The 25,612-nt window shown below is 39.0% G+C and overlaps 1 protein-coding gene across 1 annotated transcript in view; it reads left to right on the forward strand.

Annotated features, from left to right (window-relative positions):
* LOC135770246 (uncharacterized) overlaps window positions 1-24,123 on the forward strand; it is a 53,846-nt gene extending 29,723 nt beyond the window's left edge. Inside the window, exons 52-95 of the mRNA XM_065279977.1 lie at window positions 17-119; window positions 194-352; window positions 430-592; window positions 706-809; window positions 887-1,066; window positions 2,301-2,495; window positions 2,701-2,880; window positions 3,057-3,248; window positions 3,367-3,516; window positions 3,624-3,727; window positions 4,325-4,527; window positions 5,142-5,362; window positions 5,447-5,593; window positions 5,890-6,054; window positions 6,450-6,601; window positions 7,502-7,670; window positions 8,076-8,184; window positions 8,371-8,510; window positions 8,614-8,739; window positions 9,119-9,298; window positions 9,942-10,166; window positions 10,341-10,467; window positions 10,586-10,785; window positions 11,133-11,345; window positions 11,439-11,584; window positions 11,656-11,783; window positions 14,475-14,622; window positions 14,772-14,904; window positions 15,456-15,605; window positions 15,839-15,965; window positions 16,042-16,253; window positions 16,425-16,587; window positions 16,695-16,774; window positions 16,859-17,019; window positions 17,103-17,193; window positions 17,271-17,416; window positions 18,752-18,965; window positions 19,448-19,768; window positions 22,033-22,136; window positions 22,210-22,316; window positions 22,477-22,556; window positions 22,660-22,688; window positions 22,817-22,930; window positions 23,040-24,123. Coding sequence (XP_065136049.1) covers window positions 17-119; window positions 194-352; window positions 430-592; window positions 706-809; window positions 887-1,066; window positions 2,301-2,495; window positions 2,701-2,880; window positions 3,057-3,248; window positions 3,367-3,516; window positions 3,624-3,727; window positions 4,325-4,527; window positions 5,142-5,362; window positions 5,447-5,593; window positions 5,890-6,054; window positions 6,450-6,601; window positions 7,502-7,670; window positions 8,076-8,184; window positions 8,371-8,510; window positions 8,614-8,739; window positions 9,119-9,298; window positions 9,942-10,166; window positions 10,341-10,467; window positions 10,586-10,785; window positions 11,133-11,345; window positions 11,439-11,584; window positions 11,656-11,783; window positions 14,475-14,622; window positions 14,772-14,904; window positions 15,456-15,605; window positions 15,839-15,965; window positions 16,042-16,253; window positions 16,425-16,587; window positions 16,695-16,774; window positions 16,859-17,019; window positions 17,103-17,193; window positions 17,271-17,416; window positions 18,752-18,965; window positions 19,448-19,768; window positions 22,033-22,136; window positions 22,210-22,316; window positions 22,477-22,556; window positions 22,660-22,688; window positions 22,817-22,930; window positions 23,040-23,306 — 6,828 coding nt within the window. The 3' untranslated portion in view covers window positions 23,307-24,123. The remainder of the gene's footprint in view (window positions 1-16; window positions 120-193; window positions 353-429; window positions 593-705; window positions 810-886; window positions 1,067-2,300; window positions 2,496-2,700; window positions 2,881-3,056; window positions 3,249-3,366; window positions 3,517-3,623; window positions 3,728-4,324; window positions 4,528-5,141; window positions 5,363-5,446; window positions 5,594-5,889; window positions 6,055-6,449; window positions 6,602-7,501; window positions 7,671-8,075; window positions 8,185-8,370; window positions 8,511-8,613; window positions 8,740-9,118; window positions 9,299-9,941; window positions 10,167-10,340; window positions 10,468-10,585; window positions 10,786-11,132; window positions 11,346-11,438; window positions 11,585-11,655; window positions 11,784-14,474; window positions 14,623-14,771; window positions 14,905-15,455; window positions 15,606-15,838; window positions 15,966-16,041; window positions 16,254-16,424; window positions 16,588-16,694; window positions 16,775-16,858; window positions 17,020-17,102; window positions 17,194-17,270; window positions 17,417-18,751; window positions 18,966-19,447; window positions 19,769-22,032; window positions 22,137-22,209; window positions 22,317-22,476; window positions 22,557-22,659; window positions 22,689-22,816; window positions 22,931-23,039) is intronic.
* The last annotated feature ends 1,489 nt before the right edge of the window (window positions 24,124-25,612 follow it).

Here is a 25,612-nt window from a genome sequence, read left to right on the forward strand (position 1 = left end):
TCATTGCTGTTTTTAGGGAAGTGTAATTGAGAGGCCATGTTTCCCTGGAAGCATTCAGGCCAGTGTAGGTCAGCACAGATGTGAGCTGTGCCCTGCCCGCTTTTTCTGCCCTGAGAGTGGTAGGTATAACGTTTTAATAAATTAACATAAACAGTCCTTTGTCGTTGCTTATGGATTTTTGTTATTATACTAGGAATGATACACCCCACCCCATGTCAGCCTGGCTTTTATTGTTCAACTGGTTCAGCCAATCAACATCCATGTCCACCAGGGACGTATGGAAACCAGTCTGAATTGGCAGAATCTTCTGAATGCTCTCTGTGTGACCCTGGAGCCTTTTGTATGGGGCCAGGTATGACGTATGAATGTTGACTCCTAAAATTTGGAAATCTGGGTTTTTGTTGAGGTGACATTTTTATTTCTGTCCAGGAAATAACTTTCCATCTGGGCCTTGCAGTGCAGGATTCTTGTGTTTTGGAGGGGCCTCGGTTCCATCACCTACCGATAATAAAACTGGAATGACGTGCCCGTCTGGTTTTTATTGTCCTGCTGGTAGTTTCGCACCTATACCTTGTCCCAAGGGCACATTTAGGTAACACATAAAAGCACAAAACAATGCAAAATTAATACACAAATGTGCAACACAAGTTTAACCTCTAAACAGTGCCCACTGCTGCTTTTTGTAACCTAAGTTTTATTTTACAGCAGTCAGATTCAACTATCAGAGCTCGGTCAGTGCCAAAACTGTACACCAGGGTTTTATTGCTCAGAGCCAGGCCTGAGAGCAGTCAGTGGACCCTGCTTGCCAGGTTAGAATCCTATTATCTATTATTGTTTGCATGACTTTTTGTTTGTTTAGTGTTTAATATGACATGTATTATTACAGGGTTTTATTGCATTGAGGGTTCTCCAACTGCTGCTCCTGGTTCGGCCGTGTTTGGAGATGTTTGCCCTCCAGGTCACTATTGTGAGATTGCGAGCCCTGTGCCAACTCCTTGTGCATTGGGCAGCCAGCGTTCTGATACTGGGGGAAAGGGTGCAGAGGACTGCTTGCCTTGCCCTGCAGGTAATGGTCCATTCTGGATATATAATGTGTGCTCCGTGCCTGCAAGATATGCTCCGTTAGGGCAGATTCACATTTTAGGTCTAAAACCACATGGAAAACCCGACCACACCACTTTTCCAACGTGCTTTCCGACACAGCATTCTAAAAAGTTTAAATATTTTCAACTCGCTGCAGCACCTACGCCTACCACGCAGTGCGACCGCATTGCTCTCTATTTTATCAGACTTGCCGTGTATCTACATTCAAAATAACTTATTTGCATGCGCAAAAGATGCAAAATGAGAATCGCCCCTTAGGCCCCTAGTGTTTATTACTGTGAAATGTATTATTTAGGTTTGGAAGTGACTAACCTTTCAAGAGGAGGTCAAGTACAAAATTAAAGGATTAGTCAATTTTCTTAAAAAAAAATCCAGATAATTTACTCACCACCATGTAATCCGAAATGTTGATGTCTTTCTTTGTTGAGTCGGGAAGAAATTATGTTTTTTAAGGAAAACATTCCAAGATTTTAATAAGCATAATTAATTTTATAAGATAAAATAAGATTTTAATTTTAAAGCATAAGGGTCTTATCTAGCAAAATGATTGTCATTTTTGGCAAGAAAAATTAAAAATGTGCACTTTTAAACCACAACTTCTCGTCTTCATCCTGCTGTGTGATGCGCCAGTGCGACCTCACAGAATTGTATAATGACGTAGAAAGGTCACGTGTTACATATATGAAACGCACATTTGCGGACCATTTTAAACAATAAACTGACACAAAGACATTAATTAGTATCAATCCACATACAACAACAACGTCGGAACGGTCCTCTTTCTCCACACTTTTAAACATTGGGGCGTAGTTTCGATACATCATCCGTGATGACGTATTACGTGAGGTCGCGCTGTCGCGTCACAGGACCGGAGGAAGTCGAGAAGTTGTGGTTTAAAAGTGTATATTTTTTATTTTTCTTGCCAAAAATGACAATCTTTTCGCTAGATAAGACCCTTATGCCTCGTTTGGAATCATTTAGAGTCATTTGAAACTGCAATTTTAAACTGCATTAAAACTGTTAAGTGTTGGGGTCCATTAACGTCCATTAAAATAAAAAAAACATGGAATGTTTCCTCAAAAGACATAATTTCTTCTTGACTAAACAAATTTTTGTTTAAGAAAATAGACAGATCCTTTAATAAAGCATTTCTCATCTGAGAATGGACCTTTTTATGTGTTGTTGTTTGACCACAGGGCAGTTCCAGGATCAGAGAGGGCAAAGGGAATGTAAACCTTGTCCCCCTGGGTTTCACTGCACCAACATCACTGGGGTCAGCACACCTCTCATCTGCCCCGAAGGCTTCTACTGCCCCAATGAGACTCAGGCTGGACACCCAGTTCCATGTCCCAAAGGAACATACAGTGATTTTGTAGGCCTTGTGTCAGCAGGTTATTTGTTTTCTTTCATGTTAAAATGTACATTCATAATTTGTATGCATTTGCTTATGTAGATGCTTACAGATACTTACAGTTCATTTAAGCTACAAGAGTATGGGCATTCGTTGGGAATCAAACCCATGACAGTGGTATTATCAATATGCTTTACTAGCTACATTTACTAGTTTTCTACCATGCATCTTTTTTCTCTTTGCAGAGCAGTGTCTGGTGTGTCCCATGGGCTATTTTTGTGGTTCAGATGGACTTTCTGAGCCTTCTGGGCCTTGCGCCCCTGGATTTATCTGTTTTATCAAGGCCACAGTTCCCAACCCCAATGACAACAGCACTGGTACTCTGTGTCCTCCGGGTGCATACTGCTTACTGGGAATAAGAGCAGGTGCTGTTTGGAGGTGTTAAGCTACTCATTTTGACATATTAAAAAAAAATGTACACAACTTTAAAATAATAGCATAGCTCTATCATTAAAACACTGGTAAATGCCAGATATGCATGTACTGTATGTAATTCATGAGACATCTTCAAACACTATCTAAATTGTGATGTACTATATAGGTGAATGTTCTGCAGGCTATTACTGTGACTGGGGCTCCAGCAGCTCAGAGCAGAGACTCTGTCCTGCTGGCTTTTATTGCCCCACAGGCACCCCAAAGCCCCTGGCCTGCACTTCAGGCACTTTCAGCTCAGTCATGGGCAACAGCCACAGAGAAAACTGTGAGTTATGTCCTGTAGGCTTCTACTGTCAGGGTGAGTTCATATTTTCTTTCTGTAAGCTACGTATTTTTCAAGAAAAAAAAATATTTTTGATTTTAAATCCGGTATTTTTTAAATGTATTGTAATTGTTTCTATTCCTTTACAACACAGGAGAAGGAGTGTCAGACCCTCTTCCCTGTCCACCAGGATATTTTTGCCCCTCAGGTACAGCACAGGGCACTCAGTTCCCCTGCCCTCCAGGAACAGTGCAGCCCCGGTCTGGGGCAGCCAGTATAGATGAATGTTTACCATGTCCTTCAGGTCAGACTGACCACTGTACCCATTTTTGTTCAGACAAAAATACAACACAAATTTGGGAAGACGTTGAATTTATTAATGCCAGTTTGATTTGTATGATGTCAATCTAGGCAAGTTCTGCGCTCGTCATGGTCTCTCAGAGCCCACAGGGAGTTGCCAGGATGGATATCACTGCCCTTCAGGTGCCACCAGTCCAAACGGCACTGGAAACATGGTATATTTTGTTATTTTTAGGGACATTCTTCAAAGTTAGGTTAGGTTAACTTTATGAAGTGCCTTTCTGAGTTTCAACATGAATATAGTTTTGTTTTAATCCATAAAAGCTGATGATATATATTTGTATCATTTTATAATATTATAATTGTCTAATTTTATAAAAGGAGGAAGGGTGACACATACTAGAAAAATTGGATGCATTACATTTTTACTATTATTTACATTTTTAATAATTTAATAGTTTGCTAGATTATAAAAATTTGCTATTCATATGAAAAATGTTTAAAATTATTTTCTTCATATTACTCTTGACTGATTTTGGGTTTCCAGGACAGGGATTAGAATAGACTAAAATAAATGTAAGAGGTGTCCAAACTGAATACAACTTGCACTGACATATCTTAAAATATATCAGTGCCCTTTGTTTTGCCTCAAAATGCACACAAGTGATGTTTTTAGTAAGGCGTGTTTGTTAAAACTAGTTATATTTCCTAATAAAACTAAGGCCTAGTCTTGGCTTAAGCTAAGCCCTGTCCGGGAAACCACCCCATAGTGTAGGTAAGGGTTAAATCCACTAACACTGTGTAATTTGCAGATTACATCTACAGGCAACAGCATTTGCCCGGCTGGTCATTATTGCCCGACTGGTATCGTTACTCCCCTCCCATGTCCTGCTGGAACATTCTCCAATGCCCTGGGGTTGAGCATGGCGAAGCAGTGCCAGCCGTGTCCTCCGGGGTTTTCCTGTGAGGAGCCTGCAATGGTCCATCTCTCAGAGGCATCTCTCTGTGATGCTGGGTAAAACACACAATCCTCTGACAGCAATCCGTCTACACCCACTTGAGTTCAAGCTGGTTGCATTCATGTGCTGCTAATGGATCTTAGCGGATACATTTGTAAGATTGTACATGTTAGATATTAATGGTCCATTACATAAGGAAGTATTATTGATATTACTTCTTACAGAAATGTTATGTAAGTGCAAATACAAAGTAAAATGGCATCAGAAGAGTTTCAAAATGTCTCCTATGTCTGTCCAGTTATAGCATTAAAGTGCAACGGGCTCTACTGAGCACTGCAAAAGTGAAAATTATTACCGAAGGTTTATCCATGACAACACAACATTATTGAAAGATAATAGCATGATAAGCTAAACATGACAGTCTTAAGAAAACTGCTTTACAGTAGGTCCTCATTGACGTTTTAGTGAAAACAGTTTTTACTTTAAGATCTATTGTTTTATATGGTTTTATATGTTAGTTTTTTAACTTAATTTGTTAACCACAAACCTTATTTTTCTTATAAATTGAAGAAACACTATTTAAAACCTTATTATATTCTGCAGATGGAATTCATGACATTTAACATTTTGGCACTTAAATAGACTTTAACAGCTCTATTTCTCCATACAGATATGTGTGTATCAATGGCAGTCGTAGTACTAGACCAGTAGATGGACTACAAGGTTATATCTGCCCCAGCGGACACAGCTGCCCCATTGGTTCCCCACTTGAAGTGCCATGTGAACCTGGGACATACAGTGCTGCTCCTGGGGCTACCCACTGTCTCATATGCCCAGCTGGTACAATGTGCCCCTCTCCTGGCACAAAAGAGCCCTTGCCATGTCCTATAGGTGAGCCATTAGATATTTATGATAACGGGAAGATAATAAATAATGTTTTTTTTATATATTTTGCATTGCTATGTCCTCCATCAGGTCATTTTTGTCCTACTGGCACTGCTATGGCTGCGCCCTGTCCCGTTGGCACACTCGGTCAAGTTACCAGGGCTCAGTCCGATGCAGCCTGTGTGCCATGTCCTACCGGCCTCTACTGCAGTTCACCTGGTTTATCTCAACCGCAAGGTCTGCTATCATTCATTGATATTAAATAAAAATCAGAGTTTAAAGGCGGGGTGCATGATCTCTGAAAGCCAATGTTGATATTTGAAATCACCTAAACAAACACGCCTCTACCCCAATAGAATCTGGACCTTCTTTTGATAGGCAATGATGTCGGTTGGTGATTAGCTACAGTACAAGTTTGTTTTGGTAGTCCTCTCCACTCCCTTTTCCAAAGTGTTTTTCAAAAATCATGCACCCCGCCTTTAATGTTATATGGTAAGGTAATACAGAATAACTAAATCGCTGTGATCTGATAGGCCAATGCCAGCAGGGTTATTTCTGCCAAGGAGGTTCTGCGTATCCTGCACCCTTGATTTCGACTGGGTACCTTAGGAATGGGCCCTGCCCACGGGGTCACTTTTGCCCTACTGGAACCCTGACACCTATTCCCTGCCCAGTAGGCAGCATTCGTAACCTCACTGGTATGTGCAGACAGACAACTTTATATAAATCTGCAAAACATTAAGGAACATTTTTAATCTATTAGTATAGGTGGTCCAACATTTAGACGCAAGTAAATAATTAATCACTTTCAGCTCAGCATTAACGTAAATGACCCATTAAAAACAACTGAAAGTATAACTTAAAGCACCAGTGCACATACAGTACACTGTAAACAAGTAATGCACATATTCAGTCTATAATCATATAAATTTAGTAGATATACACTATTAAATTATTAACATGCCTTGTCATGCTGCTCTTCCATTCTTTGGAACTATATTAATATTTTATTTTCCAGTATTTCTTTCTTTGTTTACCAGTATGTAATGTTTTTTTTTTTTCACAATAAACCCATCGCTGACTTGCCCAACAGGGGGATACTCCATAGAAAGCTGTCTTCCCTGTCCAGCAGGGCACTTTTGTGCCAGCGAGGGTCTGGATTCTCCAACTGGCCCCTGTGCCGCAGGCTTCTACTGCCCTGTCGACTTCTCCTCAACCACCCCACATGCATTCCTCTGCCCCAAGGTCAGTTTTATCTTCTTTATACCACTTACTGTATGTACCTTTATTAAAGCTCACGTAACACACGCTGTTTCTGCATTTCTGATATTAATCTGGAGTACCTATGGAGTAGTATGACATCCTTTATATCTCTGAAGAGTCTTTAGTTTAATCAGATTTATAAAAGAAAGATTAGCTTTACCGAATCTTTCCGATAACGACGAAAAAATGAAGAAGGAGGAGTTATAACACGGGAGGAGCGAGTACGAGTCATGCAACACTATACAACACTGTTTTAACTTATGATTCACTACATGTTCGTGTCATTTATATAATATACACGCGCCTATTTCCAACATAAGACAAGTCTTACTTACCGCGTGTAACTCGTCATGAAAATCCACCGCATCAAACACACACACGCAAAACTCCGCTGCTAATCCGGATAATAAACTATATCCATTGTTTCCATAAGGCTGGATGTCTTCTCCTTACATCCAAAAACACACTTCTTGTTGTGCCATTGTTGACTTTTGAAATTAAACAAAGCTGAGTGGCGTGATAAGCTGTTAGCAAGCTCTAGCGTCTCCCGCTGACTGACGGCTGGGCGGGGTTTTCCAGGGGAAGTTTTCCGGCGGAAGCCCATATAAAGAAGTGATACGTATCGAAAACCCCTGAAACGTCAGTTAGAACCGTAATCGAAAAAAATTAGCCGAAACTTGTACGAACCCTGGCGAAGTGCATTCGGCACAGAAATACTCTGAAACACGCCCAACTGCATTTTTGACACTTTGCCTACGTTTAGCATGAGGAAACAACTCTATAACTGTGTTAATAAGTCAGAATGCTTGAAATACCATTAAACCCCCCCTTTAAATAAAAACCAAACCAGCAGACCTGATTGACAGGGTTATTCTTTCTAAGGGTCATTATTGTCCTTTGGGCTCACCTCTGGCCTTGCCCTGCCCCACGGGACAGTACCAGCCTAATCCAGGCTCTGACACGTGCGTCCCCTGCCGTCCAGGCTTTTATTGCGAGGAGGCAATTATCGGAGACCCTCATCCATGCCCATCACACTCCTACTGCCCTGCAGGTACCGAATTCTTGCTTTACTATAGATATACACAGTTTCTGTTCATCACAAGTTATTGCCAATGACAAAAAAATTATGACATATATAAAAATGTATGCATTTTAAAACAAAGTAACTAGATTTATGCATAACAGCACATACTTTAATGTGTAAAAGTCTATTTTGAAAAAAAATCACATTTCTAAGTAACATTTTAAATTTAAAAGTAATTTATTTTATATATGAATGTACAAAGCTCTGCTATATCATTAGTACATGCACACAATAGTTTATGACGAAGATTTTTTATCTTAATTTTAAAAAATCACTAATATTGGCCAGTAATGGTCCTGATATGATCATTAATATTTTTTTACACTAATACATGTTTGATTATCTTTTCATATTTTGATTGTTTGTTTGCAGCCACCATGATTCCCCAACCCTGTCCGAATGGCACATACACCCCTCCTGAGGCAAGGGGTCTGCAGGATGAAAGAGAGTGCTTGCCCTGCCCACCAGGACGATTCTGCAGGTACATCAGGTGCATCAATGTAATGTTTAATGTGTGTATATTATACACAATGAAGAGTTTCTGCTTTTCCAATGAGAGAATTCCAAGAAACCATTTTTAAAGATGTTAAAACATTTGAAAAGACCTGACACTATGATGCCATTGTGGATTTGATGGCTTTATACTGTACGTCTGATAACTGCACAGGGCCGGCCAGGTCAAAGGTCTGTGTGCTGCTGGATTTTTGTGCATCTCTGGTAGTTCAGAGTTCACCCCGCAGGGCTCTGATCAGCTCAGTGGGGATCACTGTGAATGGGGGACGCCGTGTGCTGGACCCTGTCCTGCTGGTATGTTTGTAAGGGATGATAACAGAATTATTTACGTGTGTAAATCTTTTTACTGTTATCAGACACTAGATTGTGTGGATTTTACACTTGTTTGTTTGGGCAGGATTTTATTGTCCTGAGGGTACAGAAAAGCCCCTACCTTGCCCTGCTAATACTGTAAGACAGACCCCTGGAGCAAGTGCTGTACATGACTGTCTGGCCTGTCCTCCAGCACACTGGTGCAAAGAGGGTAAGTCTGCATAATCTTTATGTCAAGTAATGTCATGGTGAAACATAGATATACATGAAATCTTTATAATAACATACAGGTGATAATTGTATCCCATTATTAGACATCAACGTATATTTGTTTATGGAGCAATGTATACCACCCTCACAAAACAGAATAAAACAAATTTAGCAATTCCTTCGGGAAAAAATAAACAATTTCTTGCTCTGTACAATCTTACTGTATATGTTTTTGACAGTCAGTCAGGACAGTGCACATACTCTCATTGCACACACTGCTGTAGTGCTGCGGATTTAATAGCAGTGCAGCTCCTACACATCAGTCCAGGAAAATCTACATATATCCATATGTTTGTAAAACAAGATATGTTTTCATACAGGTGATTCGATCCTGCACATGTGTCCACCAGGCTATTACTGTGATGGCATAGCTGATTATGAGTCAAAGGGAAGGCCGGGGCCCAAAGAATGCCCCTTATTCACCTACAGACCTACACCTGGGGCGCTAAGCAAAGGGGACTGTCTCATCTGTCCACCTGGAACCTTTTGTAACACCACAGGTCTTTGAAATGCTCCCGTATACAGTATACCCATACGGCAAAAAAATATATATTTTCAAATATAATCTTAAATATGTTACAAAATATACAAAAAATGGCCAAGAAATATATGTACTATATATGAATATATGTGTATGTAAATGTATATATGTATATATATGTATATGTATATATATATATATATATATATATATATGTATGTATGTATATATATATGTATGTATATATGTATGTATGTATGTATGTATATATATATATATATATACTTATACTTTATACATTTTATACAAAATTATTTTATATTTTGTAATTTTATATTGTTATAATTACTCTATATTTTGGCCATGAAAAATACATTTTTATATATTGCTGTATGGGTTGTATTTGTTGCTCCGAAATTAATTTTAAAATAAATTAATACATAAAGGTTCAAACTAATTATATTTTTAAATGAAAAAATAATATTTAATTAAGCTTTACTTTCTAAAAAATGTATTTTCGCATATATTTAAAACATATTTTTGGCCAGAGAAATGTATTTTTTTGCCGTATGAGTATATCATGTAAAACAATTACCATATAAAATGTCTTACTTGTCAAAACTTTTTTTTAATAAGCACATTTACTGTATTTATCTCCCCAGGGCTTACTAACTTTTCAAGCTTCCTGTGCCCTCCGGGTCACTGGTGTAGTGGGACAGGTTTCCCAGTGCTTTGCCCTGCAGGCACCTTCAGGGCACAGCCAGGGGCAGCTTCTGCCAGCCAGTGTGATCTTTGCCCTCCTGGTACCCACTGCCCAGACCCTCGCGTCACAGGCCGGCCTAATACAGCAGGCATCCCTTGCCGAGCTTCTTACGAATGTCCTATAGGTGGGTATAACTTTCCCTGGCTTATATATACAAAACCCTTTGTATTTAATTTGTAGCATATATTTGCATGGCACGGTACCAAAAAACCTTGACCCTTGTTGATGATAACAGAAGAGTTAAAACAGTCCAAAATACAGACCTAAAATATAACTAAATGAAATGATTGTGATTCAGGTTCAGTGATGGAGATTCCCTGTCGAGCTGGCTCATACTGCAGAGCTCAAACTGGTGTGCCCCCGCCATGCCCTGCAGGTTACTACTGTCCTGAAAGATCTCACACCTACAACTCACCTCAGCAAGTGTAAGTCCAACATTTCCGAACAAGCATTATTACAGCAATACAGTGATCCAAATAAGGTACAGTAGCAGCATTGACTTTAATGTGATATTTGACCCTCCACTGTAATTTATGTTGGCAGATGTCATTTTCCATATTACTGTCCAGCCAACAGCTCTGCTATGCTGACTTGTGCTGATGGCTGGATGCCATTGAACACCAGTGGGTTAAGGACATCTCAGGAGAGCAGTTGTGTGATCTGTGTCGCCGGCACCTACCGACCCAGCCTGTCCTCGCACCTTCACTGTCTCCTTTGCCCTCCAGGATATCACTGCCCACCAGGTCTTTTGCACTCCAATGACCCCCACATGTATTTATTATCAACATAAGCTAAAAAGTCAAACATGAATTCAACTCAAACTCATTTTTGAGCATCGTAATAGCGCATGTAAAAGTTTTTCCTGTGACTGTAATTTATTCATGCTTTAAAACAGCTTGAATATATGCAAATTAGTCCCTGCCTCCACTCTTTCAGCCCATAGATATGTATATATGTTTGGTTTCAAAACAAGATAACTCCGTTTTTAATTATTATTTTTTTTAATACAGCTAAGTAGCACAATAAAACACACTTAAAACTTCCGTTTTGCGTTGCCCTGTTTTAATCAGTGTAATGCTGTGTGTACTAGGCTCACCTCATTATAGTGGCCAGTCATGTCCATTGGGGTACGTTTGTCCGCAAGGCACATCAGATCCTATTCCATGTCCACCTGGCTCATATGGAAACCACACTGGTGCTGAATCACTGCAGGATTGTCACAGATGCCCACCGGGCACCTACAATCACCTGTATGGCCAGAGAGCCTGTTTTCCCTGCGGGAGCTCATCCACTTCGGCTGCAGGTCAGAACACATGGTGGCAATTCAATGGGTGTTTTCTCAAGAACATGATTTGAAACAGCAACCAAGCATCTTAAATCATATTTTGCTTCTTAGGGGCGTCCTCTTGCACCTGCATTGGCAAGAACCGTGCGTTTCAGTACTCGGATGGGTCATGCTTGTGTAAAACAGGATTTGTTTTCTATAATGAACTGGACTTCAAAATCTCCACCGCGGACAGTGAGTTTAACTGTCAGCCTGAGGTGAGGTTTGTTACTCAGTGTCCCACTTAGCTCAATTTCTGCATAATGTGTGATGAGACGGTGTGTTTTAGGTGAAGAAGCGCTGTTGGGCTGGGCAAGTGAGATTGGCCTCTTCTTCGGACTGTGTTGTGCCATCTACCCACTCTTGTAACGTGACATGCGGACCTCAGGGTGGGAGTCTAGATGTTGGGATGGGCATGTAAGTTCATGCATATGGATACTATGCTGGACATGACTGTTCCCATTAGAAGTGAATCCTACATTTAAAAAAATAATTCACCCAAAAATGAAAATTCTCTCATAATTTACTCAACCTTTTTGCCATTATGCCATCACAGATGTATTACTTTAATTTTATAGTAAAATGCTGTCATGTTTTATGGAAGTTAAATGGCTCCAAAAGCAAATACTTCAATCATTTAAATAATCATATTAATTCCTCTAGCAGTTTAATATTTTAAGCTTGTTTAGTCAAATTAAAGTGTAAACAAGCATTCAAATACGGTAACTCATTGGTAACTTCATTTCTTTTAGGTTTGTGTTTAGCTGAAGAAAGAAAGTTTTCATTTAAACTATTTCTTTAATAGTTTTAAGTTAATAGTCCTTTAATTGTTTTTAATAGTTCATAATTTATTAACCCTTATCTACACTGGATTATGCATGATGTTTTTGAGTTTAGTTTTTATTGTAGTTATAAGTCTTAAATACTTGAACCGAAAAGTAACATTAATGATGATCAATACAGAAAACATACAAAGAAATATGATAAAAATAAACAGAGGTTATGAAGGAGGGAGTGGGGTCACTGACCCAAAATGCACTATGCGCAAAAGCTTAATGCCGGCCTCCACAGCTTAAAGCAACGCCAAAGAGTTTTTTTTACCTTAAAATAACGTTTCCAAAAAAGTTGAAACAGGGTGAACGGCACTTTCACATTCGCTTTGCTGCCCTCTGTTGGCCAAAACCGCACTAAAGAAGTTTCCAACCGTCGGGTCGCGGTCCTGTAATTCGAGTGAAAACTACAAAAACTTGCTTTACGGCGGACCTACAATCCAATCAGAGAGATGGGGACTCGAGTTTGAGACTCGGACTCGAGTGCGACTTAAGTTGCACACACAGTGACTTCAGACTTGACTTGAGACTCGTCCTCAAAGACTTCAGACTCGACTCAGACTCGAGCCGCGCGACTCGTGAACAATGTTTATTTTTAGGAAACGTTTGATGAGCTCGCTGTTATTACCCTCCCTCCGTTACCTACAACCTACCCACGACGTAACGTGGACTTCACCGGCCGCTGCTGTGCCATTCATCTGAAGCTTTGGGTAGTGCTGTGGCGGATCCGCGGTTCGGCTTGCATGCGATTCGCGGATTAATATGCAATTTAAAGAGGGTAAGTTTATCATTAACCTGTTTCTAAGGCTTGCAATTGTTTAAATAGTTAAACAATTTGACTGCAAAAAGGCGCTCAAGTGAGAATATTTCTTGTTGGGCTACTTTGTGTCATATGTAGTCCATTAACATACATTTGCTGAATAGAGCAATGAAAAACAACTTAACGTTTTTATGTGAAGCGACTGCTGCATCTTCTTCCTGATGCGCTGTTTGGAATTCGCCCTTCGCCTGTGTGTGAACACGCGTTTAAGTGCCCTCAGTAGTGCACATACAGAGAGAAGTGTTTCAAAAGTTAAGCCAACATAAAATCTTTCTGTTCTTGACAGGGCACATACACACAAAATGATCTCACAGTATTCTTTTTCTAATAAAAACATTTGTTTATGTCTTAAGAAACCAGTCAGAAACCAGTCTGGGCTTATTTGTTCTTAAAGAGACAGTAACCTCAATTAACCTACTTGAGTCTGTGTCATTTATGTTAATCAAACAACCCAAGACAAACAGAAAATCACTTCTATTGCTCTAAAAATAATAATAATAATATTTAATTTGTACAATAAAGACAGTGTTATTATCCATTTAAATTAATTTCTGTACCTAATGCTAATTTTAGACCTTACTTAAAGTGCAACTTTGTCCTTTTTTATAAATGTTTGTAATTTCTTTATTTGTTATTAGAGTTTTATTTGTTAAAACGAGACTTGAGACTTGCCTCGGACTCGAGCCCAGAGACTTGAGACTTGACTTGGACTCAAGCTCAAAGACTTCAGACTTGACTCGGACTTGAGCTCAGAGACTTGTGAGCATCTCTGGCTTTGCTGCAGTAGGCTAAATTATTTACGACAGTGGTAATGGACAATTCAGCTTCTTACCTGTAGGGGGAGCAAAGAGCAAAAACTCTTTAGTGTTGCTTTAAAATGAGTATTACATGTTTTTTTTAAAGTAATGAAAATATTAAATGTGTTTTAGCAACAGATTTTAGTAGTAGACGGCAAATATACAGTATTAAAGCATACAGGTTTTCATAGTTAAGGTACCCTTTAATGTCAACTACTGTACCCATACAGCTAATGTTGTCTGTTGTGTTAAGTTAAAGGGACACAAATAGTCCCCTGCTATTGAAAGTTATTAACGGGACTATTTTCGGCTGCTGCGTAATATCATTGCACCTTCTGCAGCCATGTTACAGCAGCAAAGTCCTTGATTATTACGCCAGAATGATGAGAGTATAGTTCCTAGCCATATCTGCCTAGAAAATCACAACTTTTAAGTTTCCATCAGTCTTAGTACACGATGTAACTACAGAAGAGTTAAGTTTTAAATAGGAAAAATATTAAAACTCATTGGTTATTTTTTAGCGTGATGCTAATGGTCTAATCAGATTTAATGGATTATGCTAAGCTATGCTAAAATGTATACCTCTAGGGGAGCTGGAAAATGAGAATATTTTCAAAAAAAGTGGAGTGTCCCTTTTAAGGTGAAGTTTGTTTTTATACAGTTGTCATTGTGAGAGGTATGTGTCTGTGGAGGAGCTATGTGACTCCTCATGTCTGTCTACACTGCCTGTGCTGTCGGCCAGGCTGCTTACTGATGGACAGCTGCTGTTGAGAATCAAAGCTTCAGATGAAAGCAGGACCTGGAGCAAGGTGAGCTCCGGCCCTATTTAATTCATCAGCTGTGTAGATGGATGCATTTCTGTATATGCTAACTAAGCAACCATAATTTTAGTCTATCCCAAATGACTCATTCGGCAGTTAATTTAGCTGCTCATTTCTTGTTTTCTTTCTTCAAACAGAATATGGTAAATGTACTAGGACCTGACACCCACGTCAAGAACATTGGCAGGATCCACTTCGTCCAGTTCGCTCCCGATGGAGTATTTGGTTGGATTTTAAAAGATCCTGATCTCATTGAGTCTATACTGTCAGGTATTAGTTGTTGGTTCTTTGCTCTCTTTGTACTGTCTGACCTCCACCCCCCAAGCCTTTTGAATAGGGCTGGGCAAAAAAATCAATTTTTTGATTAATCGTTTTTTAAAACGTGGTCGATTAAAAATTATTTTTTTCATATTTATTTCCGCAAACATTGAACGGAGGAATGGAAGCATTTCAGATTTCGCAAAGAAGACGTGTTGTGGCTTTTAATTTCTTTTTATTAATTACCCACTTGTAAACTGCTGTTCAATGTTCTTTTTTATTAATATAGTATGTGTATAAAATCTATATTCATTGAGTTGAATCAAGTATAAAAACCTACCTGAGAATCGGAATCGAAAATTTAATCGAGAATCGGAATCGAATCGATTTGATAGCTTGTGAATCGAAATCGAATCGATCTGGAACATCTGAATCGATACCCAGCCCTACTTTCGAAGGTCAGTGTGACACTTTCGGGGCTTATTTCTGCGATAACAACCGGCTACCCATACATTTTTCCTTACTTATTCTACCAACTTTTAACATGTTATGTTTCTTTCTAGAAACAGTTGAAATTCTGGAGAGAGATGTTAGGAGGAAAAGAAATGTTGATCAAAATGAGATTTCCAATCATCTTCCACGAATTCCAAATCCTATAGCCTGTCTGTCTCCGAATGACATGCTCATCTTTCAACTCACTATCAACCACACTGGTATGTTACTGTCACAAACAACATTATAAAGTCTCTGCTAAAAAGAACACAATATGTTGTGGTTTGGTTGCTGTGCCCTATCATGCTTGTCAACCTTCACCAGAAAGCGCACATTGCTCTAACCAACTTTTCCAGCTAAGTTTTGCCAGTGAACAATATGCATTCTGGTCTGCCAGCTACACCGAAACCAAACCAGTCTAAAAAAAGTCTGGTCTATTTTATTATTCATTTAGATCGCCGCCACAGCCACTTTCCAGTGTACCTGAAGGATCATCTGTTCAGCAGCAACCCTGGTTGGGACTTTGGTGCCTTCAGACGTCTAGAGCATCTCCTCAAACACACACAGCTAAACTTCAGCAAGTATGACCATAGATGATTAAATCATATTCAGCTTTTACCAAAGAAGATCCACAGCTTTTTCCTTTGATCTCATCAGATTTGCACATGTGTTCATGGAACCTGGCAAGTATGTGTTTGTGGATAATGCAGTGACAGACTGGAGTCTTATAGTGGTCGTGAGTGAACCAGGCTCGGAGTGCAATCCATCCACAGTTGCGTTTCAGCCTGCGACCCCCTCACAGCTTGTGCGACACGGCATTGTAAAACAACACAGCTTAAACCTGCTTCCAGACTGGGGCATCATCACAGGTAAGCCAGATATTGACTGTGCATTTTCAGTTTTGTAAGTGTCCATGTAGCACTATACTGATGAAATATGCACTATAAGTTCTAATGGATAATACATCCGCCAAATGCATAAATGTAAGTGTATAAACAATATAATGGTGTAAACATACCGTACTTTGTATTTCTCCATAGGGGTTTTATCTCTTCTGATGTTGCTAATTATAGTGTTGACAACTTCTGCTCTCGTCCTGAGGCCTAATCGAGCAAACCTCATAGCTCAGGGGAGGCCGAAACCCAAGTGGCGCAGCTTGGGTGAACCGAGTGTTCCTATTGAATATGTTTATAATACAGACTGGTAAGTCTAATGATAATGGTTCAGGCTGCTAATATCTTTTCCACTGTTACATTCAAATGTACTTCTGACCATTTCTGAGCACTTTGTGCATTTATATTGCTTTTTAGTGTGGACGGCTCTGAGCCCTTAGGTCTTAGAGGAGTGGGAGAGGGAGCTGAATCAGAGGAACCTGCTGTGTGCAAAGGAGGTAAATGACATTATTTAATAATGGATGTGTCAAACAGCTCTTTTCTGCTGAATATTTTGAATCATATATATCCAACCTTTAAAGTTTTTAGAAATACACTGATGGAACTTGAGGAGTTCAATGTGAAAACGTTGTACGACAAACTTGAAGATCAGAACTTACATCTGGCGTCCCAGCTGGCCAAGCATCGTAAAGACACGCAAGACTTCTACAGGAACATGTGCCAGCACGTTGATGCTCTGAGGGTCAGATTAAAGATAAAATGAAGATTGGTTTATATTTGTTTATACATTGTAGTTGTACTGTAATCATGGCTGCTTGTTTGTAGGACACACTAGAAAATATGGAACCCTCAAAGATGAACCAGCTTAAAAAAATGCTAGACAATGAAATGCTGGCGAGAAAAGAAACTACTCATGGTAAGATGACACCTGCATGCTTAAAAGTCACATGTCTGTGATGTAGCAGTATTTGTATGACTGATGTGTGATCGTAGCAGAGCCGTGGATGGGTCTGATGGGAGAAGTGCTGAAGTCTTTAGAGGCAGTGATGTGCAGGATGAATGCAGATGTCAGGCAGCAACAAGACACCGAAGCTACAAACAGCCACAGAGAAAGTGAACGTCACACTGGATTCACTCAAGTAAGTCCTTAACTAAAGCCGTTAATTGTACAGTTCATTAAAAAATACAAAAGTGTTCATTATTTTTTACCTTCACACATACACTCACCTAAAGGATTATTAGGAACACCATACTAATACTGTGTTTGACCCCCTTTCGCCTTCAGAACTGCCTTAATTCTACGTGGCATTGATTCAACAAGGTACTGAAAGCATTCTTTAGAAATGTTGTCCCATATTGATAGGATAGCATCTTGCAGTTGATGGAGATTTGTGGGATGCACATCCAGGGCACGAAGCCCCCTTCCACCACATCTCAAAGATGCTCTATTGGGTTGAGATCTGGTGACTGTGGGGGCCATTTTAGTACAGCGAACTCATTGTCATATTCAAGAAACCAATTTGAAATGATTCCAGCTTTGTGACATAATGCATTATCCTGCTGGAAGTAGCCATCAGAGGATGGGTACATGTTGGTTATAAAGGGATGGACATGGTCAGAAACAATGCTCAGGTAGGCCGTGGCATTTTAACGATGCCCAATTAGCACTAAGGGGCCTAAAGTGTGCCAAGAAAACATCCCCCGCACCATTACACCACCACCACCAGACTGCACAGTCGTAACAAGGCATGATGGATCCATGGTTTATTCTGTTTACACCAAATTTTGACTCTACCATCTGAATGTCTCAACAGAAATCGGGCAACATTTTTCCAGTCTTCAACTGTCCAATTTTGGTGAGCTTGTGCAAATTGTAGCCTCTTTTTCCTATTTGTAGTGGAGATGAGTGGTACCCGGTGCGGTCTTCTGCTGTTGTAGCCCATCTGATTCAAGGTTGTGCGTGTTGTGGCTTCACAAATGCTTTGCTGCATACCTCGGCTGTAACAAGTGGTTATTTTAGTCAAAGTTGCTCTTCTATCAGCTTGAATCAGTCGGCCCATTCTCCTCTGACCTCTACCATCAACAAGGAATTTTCGCACACAGGACTGCCGCATAGTGGATGTTTTTCCCTTTTTCACACTATTCTTTGTAAACCCTAGAAATGGTTGTTTGTGAAAATCTCAGTAACTGAGCAGATTGTGAAATACTCAGACCGGCCCGTCTGGCACCAACAACCATGCCACTCTTCTTTCTCATTCTGACATTCAGTTTGGAGTTCAGGAGATTGTCTTGACCAGGACCACACCCCTAAATGCATTGAAGCAACTGCCATGTGATTGGTTGATTAGATAATTGCATTAATGAGACATTGAACAGGTGTTCCTAATAATCCTTTTAGACAAGCTGCTACTGCTGTTCAGTGAGTCATAATTTTTTACCGATTAAGTTTAGATGTTTTTTTTATCATTTACCAGTTTGCAGACATGACAGAACTCAAAGTGAGGACGGACACAGAAGCAGATTCCTCCGATCAATGCTGTCGTGCATCAGGTCACCAGCAGAGCACCGTCCTTTGTGTTAGTGAAGAGGAATTGGAAACATTTGTCTCTCTGACACCTCTATCCAGAACACTGCAGGAGATCAAGGAGTCACTCCAGATGCTTGTTCATACACCGAATCCAGAGGAAGGTTAGCACCCATATGTGTACTTACAGTACCCATGGTAAATGTAAATAAAAACGACCCATTCTAAGGTAGTAAAGACAATACAGTTCAATATGTAAGGTCTTTATACACCACTGATAAAATAGTTATGTATATAACATTGCATTTCCGTCAAGAGATGCTTTAAAAGTTACACAATGCACCTTTAAAGCAACCCATTAAAAATAAATTGCTACTGGTGGTAAGAAACATGAAAAATGTTATTCTTTAAATTAGACAAAAATGAAAACATTGAAACTAAATGTTTGCTTAAAACACAGTAGAAACCGACGGGGAAGAAGAAAAAGGACAATTATTTTAAAAATGATGTCGTCTTATATTCAGTGCTTATTTTACTTTACTTATTAGTTTATCTTTAGAAACTTTTTGATATTTTAACCAAGATAAGTATACCTTTTTCATTCAAATTTGTAATAATCAGCATCTCTACTTTTTTTCTCCTCCAGTAATGTTCAGTCAAGTGGAGAGTGAGCAGACACACTTGATTCCTGTTGCCCTTGACAACCTTTCCCCAAAGCATTTTGCAGTCTTCCTGTTCGGTTGCCATGTTATGCGTCTGCTGCACAGAGACTGTGCTTTCCCCTCTGTAATGCTGCTATTGGCCAAGACTGTGCCAGTCTCTCACTGTGATCACCTACTGGACTACTGCAATAAAGACTTTTATTATGACACAGCCAATCAGATTCTGTACATCTTAGAGAATAAGCTTCAAAACGCTGGCCAGTTCATCTCTGTTATACTGCACACTATGGCCTATATATCCTCAGGTAAGACGGTGCCCACTAGTCTTCTCTATGTAATTGTTTTAATAAGATTTTTTGTAATGGAGTTTTAAAATCTTTAAAAAAAAATTAAATACACTGTACACATTTGCCTACAATATATAAACTCATATAAGTGAAAAAACTGGATTGACAAGGACATATTACTATAAAACTGCACATAGTACACAAAAAGTAACTGTCACATGCAATATAATGCACAATGTATTATTATATTATTGTATTTTATTACACGGCTCATTGGAATGCTTGATTCTGATTGGCCAGTCGCGACATTTGCAAGTTTATTATTCCCAGATTATACAACAACTGCTCAAAACTAATAACACACTTACCCGGATGCAGCAAATCATTTTGACAGGTAGGGGAGAGCGGGGCACAAACTAACGCTTTTTGGTTTTGTCTCAATCATTCAAAAAATATTTGAGTTTGATTAATGATATTTTTACACAAGCAACACACACATCTCTGCTACAAATGAACATTTGAAGTTTGTTTCTAGTACTTACCATTCTTGGGCAATTACACCAAACGTGACAGAAGTGCAAACGTTACAACTTACCCCATGGGTGGGGTTAATTGTAACAGGCAGGGGGTTAGTTGTAACACTTGCTAAAAATTAAGTTTGCAGGAAAATGTTTCAACACTATTTTGTCTCAATACTTAAAGTGTATATTTTGTTTATATATATCTGTCTATAATAGACAGGTATCCACACTGTATTTATTCATCCAGCCCTTTTCTAACAATAGTTCAATTATAAATGAATACAAATGTCTAAATTTGTGAGAAAAAGCAGCACAAATATGACAAAAAAATGTTTATACGTGACCGAGTCTGTAATAACCATACTACAGTTTTAAAATCAAATTCTGAGATAATGTGCATCAAAGTCTGATTTTAGCCATGCATTTTATTATGATTTCTTTTGAATCTTTGAGGTGACCTTATTCAATCAATATTAAAGGTATCAACAAAAAGACAGGCACATTTATTTGGTTGGCAGCCAGCAATCATTCGTGTGTAGCCTATTTAAAACAATGGCAAAATATACGCTAACAATAGCGGTTTTCGTATGGTAAGTGCTGAGGGGTTAGTTGTAACACAGCGTTACAATTAGCCATCTGGGTCAAAATATTTTCAAGCCCACCAAAAAAGTTACTAAGAGCTGCAAACATATTTCAAAACGATGCTATGTTTTAGTCAACAAGACACTGATTAATATGACATAGCATTGGATTTGACCAGAAACGAAAAAAACAAAAAAATTTACTCTCATACCACTAAAACACTCGTTCATCAATAACTCTCTGGAAAAACATTATACATTTCCAATAATTTGCGGGAGAACTTCTTTTGGCAGCGTGAAAAAAATACCAGAAAAACAAAACTCTCAACCTTGTGTAACAATGTAAACAGTCCGTGTTACAACTAACCCCTACAGTTTAATATTAAATATAAATATTTAATAACATATATGACATTATATGTTCAAATGATTAAACCAAATAGTGTGTTCATGACATTTAAATGTCTTGTCTTCCTCGCGTCTGCATTCATAAAAATTGAGCTAATAAAATACTTAAAATCAATATTTAATGTTCCTTACCTTACTTATGAGGTAAATAACAGTGTAATAAACGGAATAATGTATAGGCAGCCGGTTGTTCTTGTAAAATAAAACACTTCAGTGTGATACGAGACTCTCTGCATTGCATTGGGTCTTGTTCATTCTGACGAAGCTTATTTCTGCGATATCAACTGGCTGCCTATACATTATCCCTTATTGTACATGATTAATCTTAGGAAGCAATAGGATGGTGTGCTTATGTGAAACTGTGCATATATTTGTATATCTCTAGTCCTCTTTAAAGGGGACATATCATAAAACATCAGACATTTTCCATGTTTAAGTGCTATAATTGGGTCCCCAGTGCCTTCGTTTTGGTAAACCATTCTCTGCAAGCATGTGAAAAAAAGGTTATTGAAATTTGGCTCCCCTTGTGATGTCAGAAGGGGATAATACCGCCCCTTAATCTGCACTATCAAACCACAGCACTGCCATTAAGTGCAGAGATCAGCTCATTTGCATTTAATTGGACACACCCAAAAATGGCACATTTTTGCTCACACCTACACGGTGGCAATTTTAACATGAGCTAGAACTTCACATATGTACTCTGGGGACACCAAAGATTTAAAAAGATCTAAAAAAGTCTTTTGAAATGTCCCCTTTTATACTTTTTCAGGTTCAAAACCTCATGACTTCATGAAAACCTTTCATTTGGCCATATCAGCACTAAGCATGCAGCTTTTCCATCACGTTTTCACCGAGGACCAGAGGATGCAGTCGGTGAGGCATGTTTGGAGTATGACCTTCATATGAAGTCCAGTTATGAAGTTATAACAAGATTTTATTGTGTTAGATGGATCAGGAGAACACAGAAAAGACATTTGGGACATTGGTTGAGGAATTTGTCAGTGTTAAAATACCTGCTGAAACTCATTTTGCACATCATCTGCTGGCAGAGAGGCTAGTACTCAATTTTTATTAAGGAATAGTTTACCCAAAAAGTAAAAACGTTTTGTGTTCTATAGTCTTTATGTGTCTTCTTAAGTTTTTGTCATACCTTTTTGTATTTTAATTTTTGGGTAAATTATACCAATGAACGTATCTTTGCAACTCATTATAGGCTTCAAGTGTATAAATACTTCAAGATACAGCAGCTCTTGCTGGAATTAAAACCAACATTAACAGACAAAAATGAAGAAGGTGAGAGATTACTTACGGTACTGCCTGCTTTTCTTAGACACAATGCTTTATACAAAAGCTTTCAAAACTATAACTTTATCTATGATGTACTGTATTGTTGCAGGACATGCAAAAACCAGACTCAAAACTGACGTGAGTTCTGTAAAATCTCAACGAAAAAACGTTTTGCAATGTGTGCTTTATTTATTATGGAGTATAAAAAGTTGGGTGTACAGTATGGTACTAGAAATATCCCCGCACATTTTTTTTATGTGCTGCAGGTTCTGTGCGGAGAAAGAGAACTAAACAAACTCAATGAAGTTCACCAGGAACTCTTATCGAAGCTTCAGAGCTCACCAGAGAAGAAACCGTCTAAGATAGACCAACCACTGCAGGTAACAAGCAGCCTGACTCATGTTTTTAGAGGAACATCTAAAGAGTGCTTTTGGCCCTTGACAACCTTTATTCATGCACCAAATATGCTCATTCTTTCCACATCTACAGGATCAAGAAATGATGGTGGAGCTTCAGACGTCTACAGTGGAACAGAGACTAAAAGAGATGAAAGAAAGACTTTCTAAACTTAGCTCAAGCCAGAAACTGAGTTTTAGTGAAGACACGGCACCTCACACCAAAGTACAAGCTCGGGAAAACAGCAAGTCACCAAGCAAACACAAAGCAGACGGCAATGGATTAGAAAAACAGACAGCAACAAAGCAACAGCAGGGCAAACATATGGACAATGATGAGGAAAGGGGTATGACTGCTTAAAAATAATATAATTATCAATTTGCAGTGCAATCTGACATACTGTTGACCTTGAATACATTTGCAGACATGCAGTTTGTCTATAACACTAAATGTGAGCATTCTGCATGGCCAAGGGTAATAATGGGGTGACATTAAGGGTCCCAGGCAACATTTTACGTTAGGCCAAGCATTCAGTATTTGGTTTCAAACATGCATGGTGCATAAATGTCTTTTTAAATTATTTTTATTAATTTTGAAACAACACACTGTATTTAAAATTTGTTTCCCTAAAAAATGTTGCTCGTTAAACTCTATGCGTTGAGCATAAGTATATCTGACATGCTTTATATTTACTTCATGCTCTGATGATCTGTAAACTTCAGAGTTTATTCAAGCCCATGCACAGAGCAGCTTTACATTCGTAAATTAAACAGACTGTGTACACACTGGGGAGGAGTTATGGATATTATGACCATCTATCAGTCCTACAACTCAATGTCCTCGGGCTGATACGATGAAGAAAGTTCCATTGGCTGCGTGCCGTCTGCCTCTATCTCTTAGATTAAACCAACCTTGTGTCTGTGCAGCCCATATGCAGGGTTAATCTATTCACTTAACATACCTGTCAGCCATAGTGTACTGAAGCTGAACTAGGTACAGTTTGAAATGCACGGTTCACATCTGAATGCAGACCTTGTTTTGCTGGTGTTTGGCTTGCAGCCTGCTATGCAATATAGACGTTTTACATTAAAATTCATCTACTGTCTGATTTAACAAAAACGTGGATACAAAAATATTTGTTATTTAAAGTAAGTTACCTTGTTGCCTTAAAATTTTGCGTTAACCCTCAAACGCTCCTCGTTTTCTGTTTACACTTCTGGCCCTTGGGGTCTATATGACCCCAAAATTGAAGGCGTAATTGTAAGAAAAATATACATTTTCAATAATACAAATAACATATCATTTTTTTTGTTTACTTCTCATCTATACAATAAAGCTGTGTTTTGAGAGATTTGAAGTAGTTTTGTACCTGTTTACCACTAAAATCCTCAACTACACAATTGGCTTTCCTGAAAAATATCAAATTTTTACGAAAATTCACATAAATTATTATCTAAATTTGAGTTCAATTGTTTTTAGACATTAATATAGGTGTGAGGTGTTGAATTCAGGCATCGGTTTTTAGAAAAAAACATTAGAGAATTACAGTGTAGGAATTAAATCATTTAGACCGGCAGATTCCCATAGAGACCCATTCATTTTCCTGGATATGGACAACTGCTCAAATCATTACTTTTGAGATACATTTTGTTAATTTATGTTTATATAAACATTAGAAAGGATATTAAAAATAAATATCATGTCAAATAGTAATTTTTATAGCTTTTGATGCATTTTGAAATGTCTGTTTTTACAAAATGCCATATAAATTTGACTGAGTGTAAGTGTGTGTGTCTGTGTGTGTGTGTGTGTGTGCGCGCGTGTGCGCGCGCGTGTGTGTGTGCGTGTGTGTGTGTGTGTGTGTGTGTGTGTGTGTGTGTGTGTGTGTGTGTGTGTGTGTGTGTGTGTGTGTGAGAGAGAGAGAGAGAGAGAGAGAGAGAGAGAGAGAGATCCAGCATGTGTGCTTGAGAGAATGTGTGTTAGAAGCAGAGGGAGAGAGCATGTGAGTGTGTCTGTGTTTGTGTGTGTTTGTTTGTGTGTGTGTGAGAGTGTACATGTGCGTGCATCTTTTTTCTACATTTGTGAAAATGCTCTCTGTGGTAGTCATGCGTGTGTGCGTTTGTCTGCGTGTGTTTGTATGTGTTTGTGTGTGCGTGTGTGGGTTTGTATGTGTGTCTGTGGGTGTGTGTGTGTGTGCGCGCGTGCGTGTGTGTGTGTGTGAGAGAGAGAGAGAGAGAGTGAGAGAGTGTGCATGAGAAGGAGAGAGAAAGAGCACGTTTGTGTGTATGTGTGTGTGTGTGTGTGTGTGTGCGTGTGTGCGTGTGTGCGTGTGTGTGTGTGTGTGTGTGTGTGTGTGTGTGTGTGTGTGTGTGTGTGTGTGCGTGCGTGCGTGCGTGTGTGCGTGCGTGCATGCGTGAGCGTGTTTGTGAGTGTACATGTGTGTGCATTATGTCACACCCCTTTATGTGTTATTTTCTGTATTTGTGACTGATTTTATTTGCCAAATTCCACACAAATGCTCTCTGTGGCAGTCATACCTGTGTGTGTTTGTGTGTGTGTATTTGTGTGTGTTTGTGTGAGCATGTGTTTTTTGCATTGCATTTGTGCACAAGTACCAGGCCTTCATTTCTGTGTCAAAATTTTCAGATTTATGTTGGATTTATTGA

Source organism: Paramisgurnus dabryanus, chromosome 8, assembly GCF_030506205.2.
Source record: "Paramisgurnus dabryanus chromosome 8, PD_genome_1.1, whole genome shotgun sequence".
Lineage (NCBI taxonomy): Eukaryota > Metazoa > Chordata > Actinopteri > Cypriniformes > Cobitidae > Paramisgurnus > Paramisgurnus dabryanus.